The sequence below is a fragment of the Paramormyrops kingsleyae genome, chromosome 5, assembly GCF_048594095.1.
Source record: "Paramormyrops kingsleyae isolate MSU_618 chromosome 5, PKINGS_0.4, whole genome shotgun sequence".
In the NCBI taxonomy this organism is placed as follows: domain Eukaryota; kingdom Metazoa; phylum Chordata; class Actinopteri; order Osteoglossiformes; family Mormyridae; genus Paramormyrops; species Paramormyrops kingsleyae.
This window is the reverse complement of record NC_132801.1, coordinates 17,609,896-17,627,258: the sequence shown is the minus strand read 5'-3', so window position 1 is coordinate 17,627,258 and position 17,363 is coordinate 17,609,896. Positions and strand designations below refer to the sequence as shown.

At 41.0% G+C, this 17,363-nt stretch overlaps 1 protein-coding gene across 6 annotated transcripts in view; it reads left to right on the top strand.

Annotated features, from left to right (window-relative positions):
- Positions 1 to 17,363, top strand: part of dnah9 (dynein, axonemal, heavy chain 9) — a 121,360-nt gene that overhangs the window by 82,351 nt on the left and 21,646 nt on the right. For all 6 annotated transcript variants that reach the window (XM_072712265.1, XM_072712264.1, XM_072712263.1 and 3 more), the window contains 7 exons: positions 735 to 899; positions 1,440 to 1,580; positions 2,882 to 3,052; positions 3,151 to 3,273; positions 7,010 to 7,203; positions 8,208 to 8,356; positions 9,864 to 9,991. In XM_072712265.1, the coding sequence (XP_072568366.1) occupies positions 735 to 899; positions 1,440 to 1,580; positions 2,882 to 3,052; positions 3,151 to 3,273; positions 7,010 to 7,203; positions 8,208 to 8,356; positions 9,864 to 9,991 (1,071 nt within the window). The remainder of the gene's footprint in view (positions 1 to 734; positions 900 to 1,439; positions 1,581 to 2,881; positions 3,053 to 3,150; positions 3,274 to 7,009; positions 7,204 to 8,207; positions 8,357 to 9,863; positions 9,992 to 17,363) is intronic.

Genomic DNA, 17,363 nt, shown 5'->3' with positions numbered 1-17,363 from the left:
TAAGTCTCACTCCCAGAATGTTTGTATGGTTTCTTAGCCGCCAGCAATGAACTAAATTCTCCATCTCTTTTGGATTCAGTGCATATGAACATCACTGGTTATGTGTGCTGCATCATTATGAACTCTTCAGTGACTTAAATGTTCCTAGAAAGTACAAAGATTCTGTAATGCAGCTCTGCAAGTAACAGCAGGTGTTTTAATTGAACAGTAATGATCTGGAATGTTTTTTTCAGTGATTTATGCATTTTAGTTAACTGAAATTTAAAGACAGATATTGGTTTTTAATTTGCTTTATAGGGAACATTTAGATTGCTTAAGAGACCCTTCTCATCTGGATATAATACTTCTCAAAGGGTATCAAGGCTACATTGGGCAAATTGTTTTAAAGGATTTCACAAATCCACCATCATCAAAATAGTCATCTGTGTTTGCTCCATTTTGCTATTGGACGCCAATATCAACTGAAGCAATTGGTGCTTCAATATTTGGTGATTTCTGCCAAGAGGAAGCAAGTTAGTTTGCTCAGACTGAGCATACTTTTGTTTTTTCAGCTATGCAAAGATATTGATTGCCGTCGCCTTTGACTTGTCCTCTTCTTTCCCTGTGCTCAGTTCCTCAGTACTTTTCTTCTGTTCTTCTTTCTCTAACAGAGGGCAAAGTATTAAATATACACATATAGGTTGTGCAATGTCACAGACTCATGCTCTTGTACCTTATGTACTTCTTCTCTCCAGTCAAATCTCACGAAACAGCAAAATGGCTTCAAGATTACTCTAAAAACTCTTGAGGATAACCTTCTGTCCCGCTTATCTTCTGCTTCTGGAAACTTCCTGGGTGACACAGAGCTGGTGGAGAACCTGGAGACCACCAAACAAACAGCTGCAGAGGTGGAAATAAAGGTTGTCATCATCTACCTAATTTTTGACCATATTGATTGAAATGAAAATAAGGTAAAATGGTAAAATGCATTAAATTCACAGTAATACAACAGCTTTCAATAGTGTAGAAATGATTTGAGGTTTCAATTCAACAGTCATTGTCTAGATATAAACCATTAAAAATAACATTTTTACCTATATCACTGTACCTTAGGTTGACCTATACCAAACAAATCTTACAAACACACAAGCATTTTAAGAAATGTGCATCGTAAGATACGGCATCCAGAAACTCACTTTTATGCCAATGTACTGTGCACTACAATCTAAATTGTTCAGGCTAAGCTAGCATGCACAGCTTCTGCAGATGTGCGAGCAAGCTTGCTTGCATGTAATTTTCTGTTCTATTTTCAAACTGATGAACTAATAAATGCTCAGCCCAGTGCGGTACTGCAGTGTCATACCCCTAAGCTTAATGGTTTCGTTATCGTCCTTCTAATTATGATAATCGTGGTTAATATGCTCAACAAACGACCTCTCTTGTGCTGTTTGTGTTCACAGGTAAAAGAGGCCAAGGTGACAGAAGCCAAAATCAATGAAGCAAGGGAACAGTACCGCCCTGCTGCAGCCAGAGCCTCCTTATTGTACTTCATAATGAACGACCTCAATAAGATACATCCAATGTATCAGTTTTCTCTGAAGGTAAGCTTTCTAATGGCCCTCTAAAGCCCTGGTGGAACTTTCTGTTTCACTGTGAATGTATTTCTTTTCTGTTTGTCCTTATATTCTGTGTTCGGCAGATCCTACTCGTCTTCTCGGCAGTTAGTGTGTTTGCCGCCCCCTAATATAGTTATGCTGTTGTTGGTCTCCTTTAATTTCACAATTGACTCGCAGGAGAGAAAACCCTGGGAATCACATCAGATGAGGCATGGTGGCAGAATGTTCGGCTTTGTTACGTAGAATGTTCCTCTGGGCTTTGCAGAGACACTGCTGGTGTTTGTTACGCCCACTAGGCTTGTTTGGTGAGGCAACATAAATGGGAGATTCTATTAAGAAAGTAATTTATTCAACCTAATCAGGGTACCCAACAGGATGTAATACTATGAAAAATAAACACAGGAACATAAACAGTAATAGAAATACAAATTGTGCTACATAGCCTATTTCATAAAGAAGAAAACCCACAAGTGTGTCTGAATGCAGAGAGAAGTAACTTCTTCAACTCAGCCCGATAGTTTTAATGGTGTCGGCAGGCCAATCAAGTAAACTACCTGCACTTGCTCCACCCTGCAAAAGAAACAAATCAAGAAGACGAGGCAAAAGCAAGTAGGGTCTTAACGATGTTCCAGCTTAATGGGAATTCCACTGGAAACGCACAATGAAAAGAGGAGGGATGTGCTGCAGCAAAAAGAGGAGGAATGGGCTGCATCAGCATTTTTTCCATCATCCTTTAAAATTGCATTCATTATTAATGGAAAACACAGATGTTTATAAAATTTACATAGGATGCAGGATGTTCATATAGCAATTTATGTTTTAACCGTCACTGCACACAGCTAGGTTTGGCTCTGGTAATACTATAATATTAGGATTTCAAGTTTGCATTAATAATACACTAATGTAGTAGTTCCATTTGTTATTGTTTTGCACTATATGTTTGTATGTGTGTATTTTATGTACCTCACTGAATGCAAAACAATTTCCCCTGGGAATAAATTATGTATTCATTATATACATGGATACATTTACTTGGTATTCTCATAAATATAAAGGTTCATTAATAATTGCTGTTTAATCCTTTCAGCTAAATGGTTACGGATGTATGTTTAGTATCTGAACAGCAATCTCTATTTGCTATTAGATAGATCTGTTTAGTGACTGATAATTATCTCCAGTTTTAGACCTTATGAATGCGAAATGAAAAGATGATGGTAAGGCTACACACAAACACACAGTCATGTTTTACTTTTTGTTTGCGTGTTTTCCGCTTCGTTGTGTTACAGGCCTTCAGTGTGGTGTTCCAGAAGGCAGTGGGGAAGGCCCCCCCAGACGAAATGCTGAAGCAAAGAGTTTCTAACATCATTGACAGTATTACTTCCTCAGTCCACCAATACACTATACGTGGACTCTTTGAGTGTGATAAACTGACCTACACTGCGCAGCTAGCCTTCCAGGTAGCACTGTCTTCTCTTACTTAACATTGTCTCATATGGTCACTTTTCCTGAGGTACTTTCTGAGACAGATGTAATCTTTTTATTTACTAAAACTTAGATTTTGCTGATGAATAAAGAAATCAACGTAGCAGAACTGGACTTCCTTCTGAGGTACCCTGCTCAGCCTGGGGTGTCTTCTCCAGTTGACTTCTTGTCAAATCACTCCTGGGGAGGAATAAAGGTTTGTTTTGTTTATTATTTAAGTCTAAATAACTGCTTGCAATTACCTACAATCTGCACCTGTGTAATATTATAATAGTGCAAAAATAATAATGGTAACACTTTACTTGACAGGGCACAAATAAAATAGTTTTATACAATTACTTATGTATTAATTAACCACAAACTAAGTCTTAGTTATATACTGATCTCATGATAATTCATCATTAATGAATTGTGATGCATGTTTTTGTAGTCCAAGCAGTTATTATATTTGTTACTATATCAGTTGATTCTGTAAATGTTTGTTAACAACCGAAGGAACTACTAAAGGAACAAGTACAGAATAACACAAATGAAATACTGATCTCATCTTTGTTCATCATTAATAAATTGTGATGCATCTTTTATCTCAAGTAGCAACTATCTTTGTTCATGATTTGTTGGTATATGGTATGATTTGTATGACTAACCTGTATGACTAATGATTTGTAACTCAGTAGTACCTGAGTCAAATTGGAACTTTTGCCCACTAGGCAAATCATGAACTTAATGCTTAATGAATGAGTTTATCCTGGGTATGACGTCAAACTGCATCCAGCCCTGCAAGCGGTCCTCCAACTTGCAGCCACCATAAAACAGCTCGCAACAGCTCAGTCAAAACAAGCACGATACTCTTCTGCTGTCCGCGGGAGTAGCTCTGTTGCATCCGCCCACAGGAAGGCTGCATGCATCATGAAGGGGATGGGGGAAAGCCTTCAAAACCATCAAATAGCTAATAGGGTCAGGCCTGTTGGGGATCAGGGTTGGTGCGGTGCTGAGGCGTTGCCTGCTGCATGACGGCACTTGGGTCCCAGTTTGAGGGATACCATCTGAGTAGGTGCGTGGAACCTCTTCTCTCTTTGGGTGTCTTATCTGTTGTCTCAGTGTATGCTCCGGCCACAGTGAGTGATATCTCATTAACCCTCTGGGGTCGAGTGCATCGTCGGCGACGCAGCGTACCTTTCGTGTCTATTTCAGTTTATATCTCGCTGAAATCATCTTTGTTTTACCTGCATCGGGGGCGTGTAGTGCTGCTGTCAGCCGAAGATCACTATTCACATTCTAAATAGCCGCATTAGCGCGTATTCAAATCGCATTCGCATGGTAATTTGGTGAACAACACAACGGTGAACAACGCAACGGTGAACAGCGCAACGGTGAACAACACAGCGGTGAACAACACAACGGTGAAACGCGATCCAGATACATCCCTGTCAGTGCCATAAAAGGGGGGGAGGGACGTGGCCAGGTGTCAATGGCTCGTTCATACACATGAAAGTTTCTACATATTCAATGAAAGGAGCCAGAAATAGTGGCATGACTTAGCTTTTTCTTATTTATTTATCCAATTGAATGTTGCAACTACACCATTTATTCAAACTTAACCAAAATCTGACATATTTACAATATTCATTAAAATAAAGATGAGTATAATAAATTAAGTTTACGATATTTGAAGAAATGTGTGATCATGCCCCAGTCAGTGAAAGGGTGTTTCCTACCCTTAGACCCCAGAGGGTTAAGGGAGACATTTTACTTGCAACTTCGCTCGGTGGTTGATGGGTGCCATTCCTCTGGTCATGGATGATTTCAATGCGACCACTGGCACTGACAGGGCTGGCTATGAGGATTGTGTCGGTCCCCATGGGTCTGGGGACCGGGGTGAGAGTGGCTCCATGATCCGTGACTTCATGAAAGGTCAGGGGGCTGTATCCTGATTCCAATGCCCTGAGCTGCACCATTGGAGCAGTCTAGTTTCACACCTAAGAAGTCTACCATTGGTCGCATCCTGAAACTGAGGATTCTCATTGAGCGCAAGCATGAATATTGACAGAGGTTCTTTACAGCCTTTGTCGATTTTAATAAAGCATTTCACTCAGTTGATTGAGTTGCCCTGTGGGACATCCTGTGAGGTCTCCCTGAAGTTGCTGGACGTCATGGCTGGCCTGTACACTGGTACTGTGAGTGCTGTACAGAGTGGAGGGAGAGAATCTTCCCAGTTGATTCTGTGGTTGGCCCAGGGTGTGTACAATGTTCAATGTTCAGTGCTTGTACGGACTTGGTGTTGGGCAGGGTCGCGGGGTCCAGCAGCTGTGGAGTATCTGTTGATAAAGAAAGATTTACTGATCTTGACTTTGCCGATGATGCTGTGATCTTAGCGGAGTCAATGGAGGCTCTGATCGGGGCTCCCAAGAGACTTAGCAAGGAGTCTGAGTGCTTGGAATTGCGGGTGTCCTGCATAACGACCAGGGACCAGGCCTTTAATGACTTCTTAGGCACAGTCATCAGTAGTGTGTCTGTCTGCGGGGAAAATGTTGACCTCATTGAGAGAATTTCTTACCTTACCTGTACATAAAATACACCTGACATTCAAGTCTCTGGTGAATCTTACAATGAAGTCAGCAGATGGATTGGGAGAGGATGGGGGGGTCATGAGGTTGCTGGAAAGGGGTGTGTGGCGCTCCTGATATCTTTGCAAGAGGACGAAGGTCTAAGTCTTTAGAGTCCTGGTGCTCCCTGTCTTGCTGTATGGCTGTGAGACATGGACGCTATCCAGTGAGCGGAGATGAAGACTGGACTTCTTCAGTACTGTATCTCTTTGGAGAATCCTTGAGTACCCCTGGTTTGACTTTCTGTCGAATGAGCGGTTGCTAGAGGAGTCCCGAATGAGGCACATTACCTGCATTGTGAGTTATGCTACTACGGCCATTTGGCACGTTTTCCGTGAGGGTGATCCGGCTTGCAGGATCCTCATTGCTGAGGACCTGAGCAGCTGGACCAGGCCAATGGGACATCCACATAAGACCTGCTGCAGCAGATGGATGGCCATTTCTGGAGTGTGGTTGTGGGACTGGACCATGTGTGTGCCTGGGGGATCGCCACCCAGGAGGAGCCAAGGAGTTTCACCATGGGGTGGATCACGCTGCATCAGTGCATGCTGTCCAACCTGATCTGACCTGAGTGCTGAGTTATTACTAAGTTCTTGTGCCCTATCAAGTAAAGTGTTACCACAATCATAAAAAATCGATTGCTTCAAGAAGTGTAATACTGATGAAAATTTCCTCAGATGATAGAAGCCTATGAAGCATCATAAGAACAACAAAAATGTTGTGCAGTTGAATAGGCACATTTAGATTCTTTCAGTTATGGAGAAATTCTATTCAGCATTTTCCATACATCCATTGTCCAACCTGCTTATCCTACTGGGTTGTGGGGGGTCTGGGGCCTATCCTGGAAGCAACAGGAACAACCCTGGATGGGGGGCCAGCCCATCGCAGGGCACACTCACACACCATTCACTCACACCTAAGGGCAATTTAGCAATGCCAGTTAGCCACAGCATGTCTTTGGACTGTGGGGGGAAACCGGAGTACCTGGAGGAAACCCCACGACGACACAGGGAGGACATGCAAACTCCACACACATGTGACCCAGGCAGAGACTCGAACCCAGGTCCCAGAGGTGCGAGGCAACAGTGCTAACCACTGCACCACCATGCCGCCCCTTATTCAGCATTTTAAGGGGGAAAAAAGTATATTTCCTTTTTTTTTTATCTGGACATAACAAATTGTAAATAGTTTCATGATGAATCAGTTTCTTGAACTTTTGAACAGTTTGGCCATATTACAATTGGCCATACTAATATATGGTCTGCTTTTGCTCTGATGTTTTTTTGTGTCTCTGTGTTGTTATTATTAATGATCTTCTCGCTCCAGGCTTTGTGTGTCATGGATGAATTCCGGAATTTGGACCGTGATATTGAGGGATCTGCCAAGCGCTGGAAGAAATTCGTGGAGTCTGAATGTCCAGAGAAGGAAAAGTTCCCTCAGGAGTGGAAGAACAAGACGGCCCTCCAGAGGTTGTGCATGATGAGAGCTATTCGGCCTGATCGCATGACCTATGCCGTGAGGTGAGAAATACCATGTTTGAGCCCTTTTGGCCTTCTTTTATGGGTAGATGACTAATGTTGGTTATTAAGACTAGAACTATGATATACAGCCTTGGAGGATTTGGCCAGTTTATAATGTAGATGCAGGCTCACTGCTTCCTTTAATTTCGTCACAAAGGGCTTCAGCAATTATCTTGAATGTAACTACTAGAAAATTTTAAGAGGAATTACTTTAATAGGTACTATAATACCTGCGGGGAAGCAATGGTCAGAACCAAACCATAAATCATGAATTCTTATTCTCAGTGAAATTTCTTTGCCATTATACTTATACAGTATGTGAACTGTTTGTTCTGATAATTATATTGCTGATTAATCTCCCCTTGTGTGGATTTCTTCCGGATGTACTTCCCTCATTGTCCAAAGACATGCAGCTAGGATAATTGGTGTCTCTAAATTGTCTATAGCAGGGGTCTCCAACTCCGGTCCTGGAGAGCTACTTTCCAGTAGGTTTTCTGTCCCACTTGGCTTCTGATGAGCCACACCTGTTCCTGGTATTTACCTAAGAACAGGTGTGGCTCATCAGAAGCCGGGTATGATAGAAAACCTACTGGACGGTAGCTCTCCAGGACCGGAGTTGGAGACCCCTGGTCTATAGAATATGATTGTGTATATGTATGGATTATGTTTATATTGCATTGTGGGAACCAAATGTACCCCATAATTCGATAAAATCCTGTTTCTTGACGTTTTTGGGAACCATTTTTCAGGTCTCCACAAAGCTCTGTGAATGCAATCAAAAAAGTAAAGTAGTCTCGTATTTTGTTTGGTCACTTATGGTTAAGGTTAGGGCTGGGTAGGGGTTAAGGTCGTCATGTTGGGATTAGAGTTTTCCCTATAGAAATGAATGGAGAGTCCCCACAAAGATATAATTACAAGCCTGTGTGTGTGTGTGCGCGCACGCACATGCGCACACTGTGTATTTGTGAATGCTGCATTAATGAGACTTTTTAATTACCTTAAAGGGATTTTGTGGAAGAGAAACTGGGCAGCAAGTATGTGGTGGGCAGATCTCTGGACTTCGCCATCTCCTTTGAAGAATCTGGGGCAGCAACTCCCATGTTCTTTATTCTGTCTCCTGGTGTTGACCCACTTAAGGATGTGGAGAAACATGGTAACGTCAAAGTCTGTCCCAAAGGCTTCTCCACACAAAGTTTTTTTCATTCTTCTTTTTTTCCTTCTCAGGGCTAAGGATGCCTATTCTATGATGAGTATGGTTCCCTTCCATTCCAGTTGCATCACAATATTGCCTCTATCAGTCTATCCATCCATCCATTTATGTTCTGTAACCACTTGTCCTATTCAGGATCATGGGGCGATCGCAATCTATCTCGGAGGCTATGGGCACAAGATGGGGAACAACCCAGAATAGGGTGCCAGTCCATCACGGGACACACTCACACACCATTCGCTCATATGTGCACACTTATGGGTACACACCTACACACCAAATTTGGTAACTCTACTTAACATGTTTTGGACTGTAACTCGAGTACCCAAAGGAATCCCCACGACGACACAGAGAGAACATGCAAACTCCACACACGGAACCCTAGCAGAGACTTCAGCCCCAGAGATGTGAGGCAACAGTACTAACCAGTGCACCATCCTGCTAGCCCCTCTCCTATCACTGCACAGAGCAATGGCTATTTGGGAATTACTTGCATGTTTGCTGATTGAACAGTAAAGGCAGCCAGTGTACCAGTAATAGGCCGAAAACACCCACCTCTACAAACTTCAACCTATATTGTGGCAGTCTGTAGGATTTTATTAGCATTAAACAATGTCAGCAAAGAGAAATAAAATCAATTAACCATGCTACAATTTAATTTAATTATTTTTCCTCCAGTATGTTTATAAATACTGATTATGTAGCGAAGTGTAATTCAGGTTTACAACTTGGCTCATTTGTCTGCAGTGATTTGAATTGCAAGCCGTCCAGTAGGATGTATACTCACTTGACGTGCCAAACATGCCAAATCCACATGGACTGCATGTAATCAGCTCTCTTACATTCTGCGTGTGCCATAATGTCCCTAAAGACTCCCCAGCAGACGCAGGCCAGCTTATTCATGCTTTGACTTTGATTTCATTAATCTCTAATGGCCTTTGCGCAAAGCCATTACATCAGCAACTGCAGCTTCGACATGAGCGCTAACATTCTCCTCATTTTTAATTTCGTCGTCTTGATTTTTTTTTTGCATGTGTGTAAGCATGAATCACTCACACGCCATCTGCTCTCAATGCCTGTGTTTTGCATGTTTTACTTTCCCCCCCCCAACCACAATTATGCGTCTATCCATTTCTTCCTAACTTCTTGTCCTTTGATGGCTCATGGTGAGCCTGGAGCTTATCCCAGAAACCCTGGGCACAGAGAAGGCCGTACCCTGGACGGGGAGCCAGTAAATACAGTTCTTTGGAACTGTAAGACAGGCATGAGAATAATCAATCAGGAGCATATTTATCTTTAATATTTGTTTCAATAAAAGAGGAACTTCATCATGAATTTGGCTGCTTAACTCGTGTTTTCATTAAGGTATTTTTACAAGTGTTCCTTCTGTTTGGAAGTAGCCTGCCTGGCCATAGGCTAATAAACTCATAATGATTTTTTTTCCTTTTAGGGAGAAAACTGGGTTACACATTTGACAACAGAAACTTCCACAATGTATCCCTGGGCCAAGGACAGGAGGTGGTGGCAGAACAAGTGCTGGACCTGGCAGCCAAAGAGGGCCACTGGGTAATCTTACAGGTATGTGCTAGCTTTGATGCTCACCTATTGCCTCCATTGGTACTGGAAGCATGGGTTTTATTGCCTGCAAACTGAAATTCAGTGGAAGTTTGGAATTCCATTCAAAGTTAATGCTTTCAGCTATATGCACAAACAAACCACAACCGGTCGTTATTAATAAAACTCCCAGAAAACAAACGTAAACACTTTAACTGTGATATATGAATGGAGCGCACAGCATCTCTCCTCCACCAAGGGTAGCCTGCGAGTGGCTGGCTCCTTCCCCTAGGTGATTAATGACCTAATGGGCCTGGCTGTGAAAAAGGGAGAGGAACGCATCCAGATTTCCACGCTATCCAATCAGCCGTTCTGGAGAGAGAGCCACATGTCACTACTCAGTCGATTAGATTGGAAAGGTGTGCTTGAAATGTCAGAACACAGACTTTTAATGCAGTAATGCATTAGAAAACCTAAAAATATGGGCTATTTAAAGAGAAAATAAAATTAAACATTAAACATAATAAAATTAACCACGCTTTGTAAACACCTTTACTATTTACTGCAGACTGTAATTTTCATATTTGTCCAGCATGATATTTTGCAGGTTATTCTTATATTCGTTGCACTTTTATCTGAGAAGAAAAGGAAGGTAAGGTCAGTTCTGGAGCCACAGCCCGTGGTTTTTATTTCAGGCGGGTGCTCTTTGCTAAGGCATGTTGCTGAATCTCAATGGGCTTTATTGATGGATATGAATGACACAAAGCACAGAGACCCACCCCATGTTAGGGCATGCAATTAGTAAAAGTGTAATCCGCAGTGCAGGGCCAGGACTGCAAACATAAGCAGTCGTTTAATTATCTTTGTATAAGAGCAGCAATCAATACCTTTATAAAGGCACATCCCTTGGCAACTGACTTCTATCTGCTTTATCATCTGCGCGTGCTATTCTGCAAAATTGGTGAGGCACTCCCCCTGATTTAGCATGCCACTTATGAATTCTGGTTTTGCACAGAAGATGTAACAATCTTTAAAAGCTCTCCTTCAGTGATGGTTAATTATACTGCACCATGCAGGACTTGGCTCTGGCCAGGCTGAGAGAGATGCAGTCATCCTCTGCAGTAAAAATGCAAATCCGATGCTTAATTTTCTTGAAATTTAATTGCATAAGGTTTATGCCATAAGTTAGATGACCTAAGAAAGCTAAATTAATAATATAAGGATCCACTGAAGGCACTGGTGCGCTGCGGGTTGTCCTTTGGATGGAATTTTAATTATGAACTCTGTTTTCTTTTGTGAGGTGACAATCTAGCGCAAATAATATTTGGAGACCTTTTCTGAAATCAGTGTAAATATGATAGCATATGTTTTCTAGGCCAGAATTTACTGACCAAAGGGTGCTGGTTGAGTAGTCGTTAAGGCTTCCCACCATAATGTGATTTCTGCTCTAATGGTTTTTCACGGACTGAAAGTCAGGTCATTTTTCATAGGTCTTATTTAGATAAGATAGCTACTTTTTTGTTATAAATCATGTTCTTATAAGTGTAGTTTAATGGGTCTTAAAAAAATTAATATTGTTAATTAGTAGTGGTATTTGCATGGATTAAAAATAGATTATGAAGAAATGTTTTGACAAAGATCATAAAACTTACACAGTAGTGACGCACCTATACTGGCATCGGGTATTGGGCTGATACTGCGCTCAAATATTCATACTCGTACTTGTAAAAATTGTCCGATACAAAAGACCTATACCACTTAATTGCAACATTACGATAAAACTCAAATCCGCTGCATTTTGTTAGACTGTAAGGTCTGTTCTGCTAAAGCCTCAAGAAGAGGAAGTGACAGCACGCCACTTAACACAAGCAATTTGATCAAATGTGTCCATAGTGCAGAGTGCATGGAGTTTGCTAATGCTAGCAGAAAAAGAACACAACAACAAACTTTAGCACAAATTATGGAGAAGTGAAAGAAAATGAAACTGAAACGTTATTTAGATCTAACATTAAATAAATTTAGTTATTTAATTTTAGATATAATTAACGCTTCAGGTTCAATCACCAATATAAGTACACCTGGGTGTATGCATTCTTCCCCCTATAAAAAAACGAATGCTACCAAGCAGACCAGTCACAGTCCTTGTGGGCTATGTCGCTGTTATGGCTTGATATATTTCAGGGTAGGTGCGCATCAGGCCATGGTGTAGGGTCCATGCAGGGGCGCCGTAAGGGGGAGGAAAGCTAGGACAATTCCAAGGGCCCCTGAGTGACAGGGGCCCTAAAAAATTAGGAAAATAACTGGATTGGTTTGGACTGGGGGGCCTAATATGATATGCTTTCATGGGGTCCAAAATCTCTAGCAACGCCCCTGGGTCCATGACTATGTCGTACTTACGATGTCCATTCAACGCAGAAGTATATATCAGCCTATACAGTCAGTCAAGGTTTTGTTCCTCTGTAAAAACCTTTCAAGCTGAGAATTTAGAATACGGATATAAATGATTATAAGGTAAGTAAATACATACTGTGGAAACTGCTTATATTGATCATGGTTACAGTGATCAACTGCTTATATGGATCAAAAAGCTTGAGACAGAATCATTCCTGTACAAATACTGTTTAATAATCTGCTTATAATAATCAAGTAGTCCGCTTACAGTGTTTATTTTGGGTCTTTTTATATGTGAAAATGTTTGGGAAAAATTAAAACTACAGTACGTTTTTCTTTTTTTTACTTTACCTTAATAAGCCTACTTTGCCTTACGGTAATTACCCTGTCTGGCTACCTGAGGCTAATGCTGCATGCACAGAAAACTGTGCATGGGAAAAATAAACTAATTTTCTCTCAATGACAAATATAGACTCATCAAAGCTTATGATAAACCATAAAAAACGAGCCAACGAGATGCATCAGCAAAACTACATTAAGCTACATTTTATGTACAGTAGGCTACTGTTTTGTAGCGTATTTGAATTATACATATTTCAGTAATTTTATTTGTTTATTTGTAATTTGATGCAGCTGTACTGTTTGAGTCAGTAAAATTCAGTAAATAGCGACGCTGTGCGTCTTATTACCTTATAGTTATGTAATAAATGTACAAATGTCAATTAGATGGTATGTTGCCCAGTGACACCCCCCCTCCCCCATAATGCTTATAGTGATAAATTTCACCCAGACAGACGTGATCACTATAAGCGGTGTGTGTGTGTGTGTCTATATATATAAATGAAACAGTCTCTTCTACACAGTGAGGCAAAGCCTACAGTTGGTATCGGATTGGTACTCAGTATCTGCCAATCCCCAAAGCTCACGTATCAGTCTGTGGGTAGTGTGTAAGCTGAGTAGCACTAAATTGCAAGTTTTGTGGTTTTATTGCCATATTTGCATAGTACATTTAAATTCTTACTTGCACATATCCTTTATATTAGTATCAATGATTATAATGAATACAGTGATAACAATCAACAAATGATAACTTATAATACCACTGTAAAAACACTCCAGATAAAACCAAATATATATTTTTATTTGTTTAATTATGTAAATCTCAGCATAGCTCTAATACAGACACTTAAAAATTTTGGACTTTTAGCACTGACTGGGCAAATAGATTTATATATTATCATGATGCGCTTGTAGGCCTCTGAATATATTGTGTGCATATCTCATTTATTTTTGTGGTTCCTGTGAGTTAGTTTATTTAAGGCTCCTTCTTGCTTTGTGTCCTGCTTGTAATTTTAATTAAGTGCCTTACATTTCAGTCCCCACTGGGCAGGTGCCTAACCCTGTGTCCCATTCAGCGCTGGATCAGGACACATAAATGAAATTTAATTATATTTAATAACACCATTATTCGCTTAATAGTTCTGAATATGCTGATAGCTATATGTTAAAGAAGTAGTAAAAGCGTTCCCCCATCACATTCATTCACAAATAAGCAGTATGACAAAGTTTTAAATATTCTAGAATGTATAATGGACATAGTGGGATTTAAATCAGTGTTCCAATTTAAAAGTAAATATGTGAGTAATTATCCAAATACAAAACACATGAGTAAATAAAGGGTAGCAAATACATTAGAAAAAGGTGCTTCCGCACAGGTATGGTTCATTACATTAAGTAATCCACATGCTATGGTGAGATTGGGATAGGATATTAGGGAAAGACATCATCAATTATGGACTGCATGCCTGAAAACACGTACTCCTTGGCTGTGGTGTAAGATGCAAGGGAAAACAAATGAGCAGCTCTGAACTAGCTGTGTGAAAATATCAGTCTGAGTTATGGGCAGACGGTTTCTTCAGGTACAGTCAATTTTAAATTTTACATAGTAGCGCACTTCATCGTATTATGGTTCCCATTCCAAAACTGTTGCCCTAAAGCACTTAAAAAGGATATATTAAGAATGACACAAAAAATGCAGTTAACATTAATTCATATTATGCAGCAATTAAAATGAAAAGGAGTAGCAGAAGATAACAGTGCAGGATACTTCACTGATGGTCCAAGATCCCCTCCATTCTGATCCTTAGCCATTAGAACTAAGAACTGAAATGGTGGTGCAGCTGCGTTTCCAGCAGCCAATGACTGCTGGTGGCTTGGCGGGTCAGGTGGTACTATTGCTGTGTTGGGGGTGTAAATGGTGGATGAAAGCCTTGCAGTTCACGTTCCTGACATTTGCCCTAAGCGCAGCACCTAGTCATGGAGAAACACTGAATTACAGCAGCTGAAATATGAGCTTCCATGACAATATACGGTAATGTGTAGCAGCATCAGTAGTGTTTTGTGAAGCTGATACACTAGGATAGGCTAGCATGAGCTCTTCTAAAATAGCTGGTCTTCAGGATGGATTGAAATACCAGCACTCATAGCAAATTATAGAGGTGCGTCTCAGACAGTTTGGCAAATTTCTCCTGGAAGATTGGTAGCGTTCTAGACAGAATCTTTGCCAAGGCATGTTAAAGCTGTTCTGTCAGTTTACATTATAGTGCTCCAACTCCCTGTTCACTTATGGGATACAATTTTTGTAGTTACTTGCAATTTTGATGCATGGTACCGATAAAATAAACCAGAGTTGTTAAACCATCTTTTAAACTCCCAATGTAGTTCAGGGTCATGGGGGAGGTAGGACACAAAGCAACATTATGGAGGAAGGGGGTCATCACAGGGCAACATTATGGGGGAGGGAGACATCACAGGGCAACATTATGGGGGAGGGGAGCATCAGAGGACAACATTATGGGGGAGGGGGAAGCATCAGAGGACAACATTATGGGGGAGGGGGTCATCACAGGGCAACATTATGGGGGAGGGGGTCATCACAGGGCAACATTATGGGGGAGAGGGAAGCATCAGAGGACAACATTATGGGGGAGGGGAGCATCACAGGGAACATTATGGGGGAGGGGGACATCACAGGGCAACATTATGGGGGAGGGGGACATCATAGGGCAACATTATGGGAGAGGGGGATGTCATAGGGCAACATTATCGCAGAGGTTACAATGGCAACTGTCAAGGCTGCCAGAATATATTAGGCAAGTGCTCAGTCAGTTCTTGAAGTTGATGTGTTGGAAGCAAGAAAAATGAACAAGGATCTGAGTTGAATGGGCCATATTGTGATGGCTAGAGGACTGGTTCAGAGCATCTCCAAAAGGGTGAGTATTGTGGGGTGCTTCTGGTATACAGTGGTTAGTACCTACCAAACATGGTCCAAGGAGGGCCAACTTGTGAACTACCAACAGGGTCATGGGTGCGCAAGGCTCGTTTATGCGTGTGCAGAGCAAAGTCTAGCCCATCTGGTCCGATCTCACAGGAGAGCTACTATAGCACAGATTGCAGGAAAAAGTCTTCTGGTTATGGTAAAAATGTGTCAGAACACATGGTGTATTGCGGCTTTCAGCGTATGGGGCTGCAAAGCCACAGACCAGTCAGAGTGCCCATGCTGACCCCTGTCGACTGCCACAAGCAGCTACAATGGGCACATGAGCATGAGAATTAGACCATGGGGAAGTGGAAGGTGGTCTGTTCAGATGAGCAACATTTTGTTTTACATCGTGTAGGCCAGCTATGTGTGCATCGTTTACCTGGGGAAGTGATGATACCAGGAAGCACTATGGATAGAAGGCAAGCTAGCAGAGGCAGTGTGATGCTCTGGGCAATGTTCTGCTGGGAAGCCTTGGGTCCTGGTATTGACGTAGATGATACTTTGACACATGCAACCTTACCTAAACATTGCTGCAGACCAAGTAGAATATACTCCTTCATGGCAACGGTATTCCCTAATGGCAGTGGCAGCTTTCAATGGGATTATGCATCCTGCCATACTGCAAAATTTGATCAAGGCTGGTTTGAGGAACATGAAAAAGAGTTCAAGGTGTTGATTTGGCCTCCAAATTCCCCAGACCTCATGATTAATCTGATCAAGCATCTCCGGGATGTGTTGGACAAATGAGTCCAATCCATGGAGGCCCCACCTCACAACTTAAAGGACTTAAATAATCTGTTGTTAACATCTTGGTGGCAAATGCCACTGGACACCATGATGATTCAAAGCTGTTCTTGCAGGACCAGGGGGACCTACGCAATATTGGCCAGGTGGTTTTAATGTTATGGCTGATCGATGTGTATGCTTCTTCAAATACCAACCAAACAATGATGCAAAAATCCAAAGAGTTATTTCATTTATTACAAGAATAAAACTATATGTAGGCAGCTGAATAGTTAAGCAGCAGCTGTTAATTAGAGAAAGCCTGCTGTTGCCAGATCTAAAGCTATGTGCCTTTAAGCCATGTTTGAGTATCACAGGAATAACTAGCTTTTCTGCTGTAATTAACTGACTGTTTATATGCTAGCACATATTCAGCTGCTTTTGCCTGTTTAGAATATAAGTTGCATTGTTGTAATTGGCTGATAATAAACATGGATTTTTCAGTAAACAATTTAAAGAACTTTTGCGTATATACTTTAAATTCAGCATTAGAACTTAAAAAACAGGATTATAGCTAGGATTATACAAACTAGGATTATAACTATTAAACTTGTATTCATTAAATGTGTAATAACCTTCTGTTTATTTGTTTGTTTGTATAACTGCCTATTTATTTATTAAATTTATCAATGTTACACTTTTTAGCTATTCAAGTCTGACAGTAAAATTTATGAATTGTTTCTCAAAGTCGATGCAACAAATACTGTATCCATTTCACAGGTAATGCAGTCACATGTACATACACAGAAATACATATATGCACATTAAAGGTTAAATACTAGTAAGTAGAATCTTTTTATTAGAACCACAGAATATTTCTTTGTTTATCTTTTGTGTTTGTGTTAACGATAGGCCGAGTTGTGGACTTTTTAAATTTACGCCATCTCTTGATGTGGTGAA